General features: G+C 41.6%; 1 protein-coding gene across 2 annotated transcripts; it reads left to right on the top strand.

Annotated features, from left to right (window-relative positions):
- Positions 1-445: 445 nt before the first annotated feature.
- LOC307118187 (uncharacterized protein) lies at positions 446-8,404 on the top strand. Of its 2 annotated transcripts, XR_013815505.1 has the most exons (3): positions 446-618; positions 832-7,476; positions 7,690-8,404. XR_013815505.1 is itself a non-coding variant. In XM_079803707.1 (2 exons), exon 2 carries the CDS (start codon positions 974-976, stop codon positions 6,908-6,910), a length of 5,937 nt encoding a protein of 1,978 aa, XP_079659833.1. In that variant the 5' UTR covers positions 446-618; positions 832-973; the 3' UTR covers positions 6,911-7,735. The 2 variants fall into 2 exon arrangements, 1 of the variants encoding a protein (XP_079659833.1); XM_079803707.1 differs by having other exon boundaries at positions 832-7,735.
- Positions 8,405-10,112: the final 1,708 nt, after the last annotated feature.

Here is a 10,112-nt window from a genome sequence, read left to right as displayed (position 1 = left end):
TGTTAGAATCAGGAAAAATGGGCGAGCGTATGGTTTTGAGCGAGTTTGACAAGGGCCAAAATGTGATGGCTAGACGACTGGGTCAGAGCATCTCCAAAACTGCAGCTCTTGTGGGGTGTTCCCGGTCTGCAGTGGTCAGTATCTATCAAAAGTGGTCCAAGGAAGGAACAGTGGTGAACCGACGACAGGGTCATGTGCGGTGTAGACAACCAGTTAAATAACCCTCAGTTATTTGAATTAGTTTGGAGCTTATTATATTATTCTGATATTATTCCCTATATTATATATCGTATTCTATATTTTCTTAATATTAGTTATGTTTTATTATATTTTGGAACGTTACTTTGCACTCTTTAAGTTATTTAACCTATAGAGACTTTTATTATGAAAGGCGTCTTGCCGGAAAGTCAAACAGATCGCTCGTGCAGGCGCACAGAGAGAGCTCGCACACGGAAGATAAAAACACTGACGGAGATACGGAGCCATGCGGTCACGGAGATAATAAGTTTATTAAGGACACTTTTAAGTGGATTTAAGCATTTAGATGCTGTTTGTTGTTTTCATTTTGCAGTATTTTTTGTTTGTTTTGTTTTGCACCTGGTTGAAAAGGAGTACAAGGTATTCATTTATATTTAAGCACTTATGTATATATATAATATCTTGTCTTAATGATTGTTTTATGTGTTTGTTTGATTTAAGAGTAATTTTATGTTTTTAGTATAAATGTTAGTATTAATTTCTAAATTAGTTGCTATAGTTAATTGTTTTGATTCATTTATATGAACGTGTATTATTTTCAAATTGCAACAATTGTTTATTTATCTTTTCTAGCTCTTACGTTGTTGTAAAGTCAACAAGGAAATAAAGAGACAAAGGACAGTACAACATCAGTGCATGAGCAAAATTATTTATTCAATTCAACCGGGCTGTAACAGTAAGAGCTTACTTCCATTGATTCCATTTGCTGCCATAAATGATGACAGACCAAGGATCCAAGTCATGCACTCCTGTGAAAGAAATGGAAGCTTTAAAAATCCTACCTTCTCAAGACAGAGATACAGACGATGAGATGGAAGATCATTCTAATGGTGTAAAGACAGCTGAGGTACGTCACTCTGTCCGCAAACGAATTCCAACAGAAAAGATGATTGCATATCAAAAAGAGGAGTCACAAAAGGCAGAGAGAAAGCTTACACAGGCATATGAAAAATGGAAAGCTGAGGCTAGAAAGGCAAGAGGGCAGCTGAAAACAGACATTTCTGAGAGTCAACTAGCAACACTTACAGACACATTGGAAAATGAAAGAGACCTTGTGATGGAAGCGTACATGAAGGTTCGAAGTTATGTTGCTCCGTCTGCTGACACAAGGAGACGAATTGATGCATGCGATGCTGTGACAAAGGACATTGTAAAAATTGCTTATGAGAGGATTTCAGGTGTTGATGGAGACTTCGACAGTGAACAAGTAAAAGAACGTCTTTGTGAATTGCTTGATCGAGATTATGCTCGCTCTGTCTATGGTTCTACAGTCTCACGTGTCAGCTCCAAGTCGAGTACACCCCTGAGTCAACCTTCATTGAACTCCATCTTGATGGCTAAACGGATAGAGGCAGCAGCAGAGCTTGCAGCAAAGGAAGCAGAATATGTAACGACAATGGAGGAAAAGGAACAAAGAGAAAGAATACAACTTCTAGAAGAGAAGAAAAGGAGAGAACTTGATGCTGAAATGATGGAGTTAGAAAGATTACAAGCAGTAAAGGAGGTTAGAGCAGCTAGAGCAAGACTTGAAGTGTATGATAAGGAAGAAACCATTTCCTCTGCTAACCAGAACACTAGGCTACAGCAACATGTGAGCATTCCTATACAAGAACCTGTGTATTCACCCTCAATTAAGCCAACAATCAATGAGAAGTTGTTGCCGCCTCCCAATACTGACGTGTCTTACCTTGCGCAGGCTGTTCAAGACAGTATAACACTGAACAGACTTCCTATGCCAGAGCCAACAGTCTTCAGTGGTGACCCCATTCACTTTATTGAGTGGAAAGCTTCATTCCAATCGCTCATCGACAGAAGACATGTCTCCTCAGCAGATAAGTTATACTACTTGAAGAAGTATGTCAGTGGTTCTGCTCGGAAAACTCTAGAAGGCATCTTCTACAGAACTGATGAGGAAGCTTACAAGGATGCATGGAAAAGACTTCAGGATCGTTATGGACAGCCATTCATTATACAAAGAGCATTCAGAGAGAAACTCACAAGCTGGCCTAGAATCCAGCCCAAGGACGCTGAAGGACTCAGAAATTTCTCAGATTTCCTGAATGCATGTGAAGACGCTATGCCTCATGTTAAGGGACTGGAAATATTGAATGACTGCGAGGAGAATAGGAAACTGGTCAGCAAACTCCCTGATTGGGCGGCTGCCCGCTGGAATCGTCAAGCTACGCAAACACTGAGTGAGACTCAAGATTTCCCAACCTTCCATGACTTCGCCAGCTTCATGTCAGTTGAGGCTGAGGTAGCCTGCAACCCAGTCACTTCCTTCTATGCTCTTCACGCCTCTGAAGCTAATAAGGAGAGATATAACCTCAAGGTTAGTAAGAACAAAGCTAATGTCTTCCACACAAAGATTGTCACACAGCATGAGAATCCGAAGCCAACTAGTAAGGTCTTCAAACCTTGTCTGTTCTGTCAAAGCAGTGAACATCAAATTCATGATTGCTTTAAATTCTCGGCAAAGTCTCTTGAAGAGCGGAGACAGTTCATAAAGGACACAAAGCTGTGCTATGGATGTTTGAAGCCCGGACACAGTGCCAGAGACTGTCGTTTCAGACATACCTGCAATACCTGTAAAAGAAGACATCCTACCTACTTGCACGATGATAGCTTCGTAAGAAAGGTGAAGTCCTCCCCTGTTCATAGCCCAGAGAACGCACACGAAAGGGTTGAGACAACGTCTTTAAGTGTAGAATCTGGATGCACGTCTGCTAACACCTCAATGATTGTGCCAGTGTGGTTGTCCTCACAAAACGACCCAGACTCTGAGAAACTTGTCTACGCTCTGTTAGACACACAAAGTGATACTGTCTTCATTGAATATGCAGTAAGTCAAAGTCTAAAGGTTGACTCATGTCCAGTGACACTTAAGCTCACTACTATGGTTGGAAGAGATTCTTTGATATCAAGTGAAAGAGTTTCTGGTCTTCGAGTTAGAGGCTTTAATTCCACAGTAGTTCTAGACCTTCCCCCCGCATACACTAAGGAATGTATCCCTGTGGACCGTGCACACATCCCTACCAGTGAAACTGCCAGGCGTTGGAAACATCTTGCTACTCTGACAGACAGAATTCTTCCGCTTCAAGACTGTGAAGTGGGTCTTCTCATAGGATATAATTGTTCCAGAGCTTTAGCACCCAGAGAAGTGATTCTTGGAGCAGACAACGAGCCATATGCTGTTTGTACGGATCTCGGATGGAGCATCGTGGGCCCTTCCTTGATACATCATGAGTCACAAAGTGGGGTTAGCATGTGCCACAGAGTATCCATTAAGGAGATTCCTTCTGTAATGCCAGCTGATGTGATCAAAGTGCTGGAGTCAGATTTCAAGGATACTAAAGAAAACACAAGAGTGGTGTCTCAAGAGGACATTATGTTCTTGAATAAACTGGAAGAAAGCATTAGAATGAACAAAGACAGCCACTTGGAAATGCCCCTTCCATTCAAAAAAAGACCCTATCTTCCAGATAATGAGCCTCTTGCTGCCATGAGACTTCAACATCTAAAGCGGAGATTAATAAAGGACCTGGAGTACAGAGAACGTTATGTGAAGTTCATGGAAGAAGTAATAGAGCACGGTGAAGCTGAAGGAGTCACTGATGAAGGAAAGGAAGGAGAAAAATGGTACATCCCTCATCACGGGGTGTATCACGCGAAGAAGCCAGGGAAATTACGTGTAGTCTTTGACTGCTCTGCCAGATACAAGGGAACCAGCTTGAACGATCATCTTCTCACAGGCCCTGACCTGATGAACAGCCTGACTGGCATTCTTTTACGGTTCCGACAGTATCCAGTGGCCTTGATATGTGATATTGAGAGGATGTTCCACCAGTTCTATGTTAACGAAGCAGATCGGGATTATTTACGATTTCTCTGGTGGAGAAAGGGAGATTTTGACTCAAAGCCTCAAACGTTCCGCATGAGAGTACATCTGTTTGGTGCCTCGTCGTCCCCTGGGTGCGCCAACTACGGACTAAAGCATCTTGCAAGAGAAGGTGAACATCTTTATCCCCTAGGTTCACAATTCATTATGCGAGACTTCTACATGGATGATGGAGTCACCAGCGTCGAAAGTGCAGAGAAGGCTATCCAGATGGCCCTAGAAGCTCGCCAGGTTTGTGCACTTGGAGGTTTAAGGTTGCATAAGTTTGTGTCCAATGACAAGACAGTTTTGGAGAACATACCACCCTCTGAATGTGCTGTTGACATTACATCTGTCAATCTTTCCCTCACTGACCAGCCTTTGGAAAGAGCCTTGGGCATTTACTGGCATCTGGAACACGATAACTTCAGATTTCGTGTAAACCTAAGGGACCAGCCAGCAACCCGTAGAAGCATACTGTCTACAGTGGCCTCATTGTTTGACCCCCTAGGATTTCTTGCGCCATTCTTACTCAAAGGAAAGGCTATTCTTCAAGAAATGTGCAGAAAAGGCATGGGCTGGGATGATCCTTTACCAGATGGTTTGCAGCCAAGGTGGGAGTATTGGAAGGCTGATCTGGCTAACTTGGAGAAGATCGAGGTGCCTCGTTGTATTGTGCCTGCTGAGTTTGGGATAATCACAAGGAGAGAGATTCATCACTTCTCAGATGCAAGCACAAAGGGATATGGCCAGTGCTCATACCTTAGGCTCGAGAACGAACAAGGTGACGTCCATTGTGCTTTACTCATGGCGAAATCTCGAGTAGCCCCACTTAAGGTCACAACTATCCCTCGGTTAGAGTTGACCGCTGCGGTTGTGTCAGTTGCAGTTAATGATCTGTTAAAGGAAGAGATTAACCTTGCAGATGCAGAGGCATATTTCTGGACTGACTCTCAAGTGGTGTTAGGCTACATAAACAACGAAGCTCGCCGCTTCCACACGTTCGTCGCAAATCGAGTTCAGAGAATTCATCACAGTACAACTCCTCAACAGTGGCGATACATCCCCTCGGAAGAGAATCCAGCCGACTATGCATCACGAGGTATGAGTGTCAATGATCTTGTCACGTCCAGCTGGTTCAGAGGACCAAACGTTTTGTGGGAAAGGCAAATACCTCTACCTGTGGATGTTAACACACAACTTCCAATTGGAGACCCAGAGGTCAAGAAGGCTCAGTCACTGAACACGCAAACAGTACAATATTCCTGCTTATCCAACTGTCTCACAAGGTTGTCCTCATGGTCCAAAGTTATACAAGCAGTTGCACGTCTTCTTCGTCGAGTTAGGAAGGACAAGTCAAGTGACCACAGTACAGTGGCAGAACGTGAGGATGCTAAGCGCATCATCATCAAGGACTTACAAAGTCAGATGTATGCAGAAGAGATAGCCTTACTCCGTAAGGGCATGCAACTCCCACGCAGCAACAGGCTATACAATCTAGATGCCTTTGTCGACTACGACGGATTGCTCAAGGTGGGAGGAAGGCTTTGCTATTCTTCTGTCCCTAACTCCATTAAACATCCAGTGATAATTCCAAAGGGACACCATCTTACGAAACTTCTGATCGCTGATTGTCATGAAAAAACTGAACATCAAGGAAAAGGCATGACTATAAATGAGATCAGATCAAGAGGAATTTGGATAACAGGAGTAAATAGGACTGTAGCCTCCTTTGTACGAGAGTGTGTGAAATGTCGCAAACTTCGCAGACCCACAGAAGAGCAAAAAATGGCTAACCTGCCCTCAGAGCGTATAGATCCATCCCCTCCATTCACATACTGCGGAATGGATGTTTTTGGTCCATTCATCACCAGACAAGGTCGTAAATCATGCAAGAGGTATGGACTTCTCTTTACCTGTTTCTGTTGCAGAGCCATCCATATTGAGATGCTGGATGACATGTCCACGGACGCCTTTATCAACGGCCTGCGTTGTTTCATCGCTATCAGAGGAGCAGTTCGTCAAATAAAGTGCGACCAAGGCAGTAATTTCATTGGAGCCAAGAATGAGTTTGCTAAGGCCATGAAAGAGATTGACACCAATCGTCTGGTAACGTTCTTAGCAGAAAAACAATGTGACTTTGTCTTCAACGCACCCCATTCAAGTCACACTGGAGGAGTTTGGGAAAGACAGATTAGAACTGTGCGAAATGTTCTTCATTCCACTCTGTCCTTATCTGCTGGAAGGCTAGATGATTCTTCCCTTCGGACCTTCTTCTTCGAAGCTATGGCAATTGTAAATAGCCGACCGCTCACAGTAAATAATCTGAATGATCCTAAAAGTCCAGAACCCCTTACCCCAAATCACCTGCTCACTCTAAAAACTACCCAAGCTCTACCACCCCCTGGCAAGTTCATCAGAGAAGACATGTATGCTCGCAAGAGATGGCGCCATGTCCAATACTTAGCTGAGCAATTTTGGGGCCGTTGGCAGAAGGAGTATGTGTCTAATATTGCAACAAGACAATGCTGGCTTACACCAAGAAGGAACATGCAAGTTGGAGATATAGTCTTGGAGAAGGCAGACGATCTGCCCAGGAATGAGTGGCGCTTGGCAGAAGTTATTGAGACTGTCGTTGACAAGGATGGTTTGGTAAGAAGAGTGAAGATACGTTTCGGAGACAGGAAACTGGGGAAGGATGGTAAACGTCTGAACAAACCATCAATGGTTGAGCGCCCAGTGCAGAAGCTGGTCCTGCTGCAGGAGGCAGCCTGAACTTCCTGACATATCCTTTGATCTATGCAGTCCATATAGAATATGTTTCAGGTTTACTTTTGCATCTAGCTTGAAATAGGTAATTTATTTTAGAAATCATTTGTGATTTAAAGTTTGAGTTTTGAAGTCACTCATGATTTGGTGGGAGTGTAGACAACCAGTTAAATAACCCTCAGTTATTTGAATTAGTTTGGAGCTTATTATATTATTCTGATATTATTCCCTATATTATATATCGTATTCTATATTTTCTTAATATTAGTTATGTTTTATTATATTTTGGAACGTTACTTTGCACTCTTTAAGTTATTTAACCTATAGAGACTTTTATTATGAAAGGCGTCTTGCCGGAAAGTCAAACAGATCGCTCGTGCAGGCGCACAGAGAGAGCTCGCACACGGAAGATAAAAACACTGACGGAGATACGGAGCCATGCGGTCACGGAGATAATAAGTTTATTAAGGACACTTTTAAGTGGATTTAAGCATTTAGATGCTGTTTGTTGTTTTCATTTTGCAGTATTTTTTGTTTGTTTTGTTTTGCACCTGGTTGAAAAGGAGTACAAGGTATTCATTTATATTTAAGCACTTATGTATATATATAATATCTTGTCTTAATGATTGTTTTATGTGTTTGTTTGATTTAAGAGTAATTTTATGTTTTTAGTATAAATGTTAGTATTAATTTCTAAATTTGTTGCTATAGTTAATTGTTTTGATTCATTTATATGAACGTGTATTATTTTCAAATTGCAACAATTGTTTATTTATCTTTTCTAGCTCTTACGTTGTTGTAAAGTCAACAAGGAAATAAAGAGACAAAGGACAGTACAACATCAGTGCATGAGCAAAATTATTTATTCAATTCAACCGGGCTGTAACATGCGGTGCGGCCAAGGTTCATTGATGCGAAGGTTGGCCCGTGTGGTCCGATCAAACAGATGAGCTACTGTAGCTCAAATTGCTCAAACAAACAAGTCCGATCCATGGAAGCCCCACTTCGCAACTTACAGGACTTAAAGGATCTGCTCCTAACATCTTGGTGCCAGATACCACAGCACACCTTCAGGGGTCTAGTGGAGTCCATGCCTAGACGGGTCACGGCTGTATTGGCAGCAAAAGGTGGACCAACAATATTAGGAAGGTGGTCACAATGTTATGCCTGATCGGTGGATGGATGGATGGATGGATGGATAGATGAGAGCTGCTGTGAAAACAATGCGACATTCCTTTCCTCACTGGCATTATAATGGGCTGGATTAAAATGACTTGCTGCATTAGTGGCTTTGGACTGGTGAAAGAAAATACCAACAACAGGAGGATTATTCCTGTGAGCACTGTTTGGGTCCAAACCATTAAATAGGTGGAGATCAGCAGATAGAAGTTACCAGTCACCAAATTGTAATAAGCTGAAAATGATGTCATATGAAAACAGAAATACTTCAAAACCCCTTCAGACTGTTAAAATGTAACAGTAAAATTGCACATTAGAGACATTGGCCCTCATTTATCAATCTTGCGTAGAAACGGGCGCATATATTGGCGTAACATTATGCTTACACTCCTCTCACCGCCTGATTTATGAAGCTGTGCGTACCTCTGAAATCCAGGCGTACGCAAAACCTGCCCTTGATAAATGCCGCGGCTGAAAACGATCGTCATTAGATTAACACGCCCCTATATATTCAAGTCTCCGCCTCCCCCACGCCCTCATTTTACGCCATGGACATACGGAAGACGGCAAAGAAGCGAAACTTCTCTGAAGTAGAGATCGAGACCATCACCAGGGAAGTGGAAAAAAACAAAATTGTTTTATTTGGAAGTTTAAAGAGTGGGATTAAAGGTGCCCACAAAAAGGTGTACGGTGGAAATCCAGTTTAAATAGCTGTTTGGATGAGAAATTACCTATCACAATTCATTATTTTACAGCACGTGTTTTGAAATAATATGTGTAGCCTACAATAGTGATGATGATGTGATGTGGAGTACCATTCATTCACATTAATATAATTGCATGACAATTTGTAAGATTAATATTATGATTTGTATTATTAATGACGCTTATTGTTATTTAGAAGAATGTCATTATTATCATTATTATTATTAATTTTATTATTATTTAAAAGAAGAAGAATGTCATTTTTATTATTTTGTCAGTCTGAATTATTTTCAGTCCAGTCCGTGCGCAGCTGCCGGGCCTAACCAACGTCAGGTAAAGCGCACAGGCTCGCAACTGGACGAATACATGCCTACAAATCAAATGCTTTGGTAAAGTCACACAAATTGAAGTTCATGTTGCACAAAAATAAACACTGAAGTTTATAATTACTTATTCGCACAGGATTATTAGTAGCCTATATGCGGGGACCTCTGGTGATTTGTAGGCTAATAATCGCAGATAATGTCTGTGATCTTAATCCCGTGCGAATCGGCCATATCTGTAATATGTAGGCCTAAAGTAAAAATTCCCCCGCAAATTACCATATTTCGCCGAACACGAGGTGATATTATTAGTCCCGTGCGAATCGGCATCTATTTGGCCGGGATTAGGCCGATCGTATATAATTTTTGCAAGGTTTTCGTGTCCTGTGAGCATTTCTATCTTTATCTTTCACGAAGAATGGCGCTAGACTGCATATGTGCACCGTTATGACTTCATGAGCGGCCGCGCGGATTATAGGCTACCACTTTCACTTTATGAGCACAATTTGGGAGTAAATTGCTTGAATGGTGTGTTTAATATTATTCTTAATGAAAAACACAAAAACAGAACAGTACAATGACAACTCGCTTAAATGGGCACTTTTACATTTAGCTTTGAAACTGAATCTTCCGCCGTGTTATAGGCTAGACTATTGCTTAGTTACGTTTTTAATTGCGTCTGTTCTCTAACTGAACGAAATTATTTGTATTACTATAAAACAATCAAAATGATATCGATACGACTGTTTATAATTTCATACAGCTATATAACGAAAAAACATTTTCAAGTATCCAGGAGATAAGTCAGTAAATTCGAGTAAAATCACAGTTTATCCCGTGCGAATGCGCCAAGCAAAATTCAGATGTGGGGGAGTAATTTCTAAATCACACGAGGTCCCCAGATAATAGCCTACTTATCCCGTGCAAATAGGGCTTTATTTGTTGTTGTTGTTGTTGTTGTTGTTGTTGTTTTTTTTTTTTTACAGTGGGTCATAATATAG

Source organism: Gobio gobio, assembly GCF_949357685.1.
Source record: "Gobio gobio genome assembly, chromosome: 21".
Taxonomy (NCBI): domain Eukaryota; kingdom Metazoa; phylum Chordata; class Actinopteri; order Cypriniformes; family Gobionidae; genus Gobio; species Gobio gobio.
Note: the sequence above shows the minus strand (reverse complement) of the source record. Positions and strands in the feature narration are given on the sequence as shown.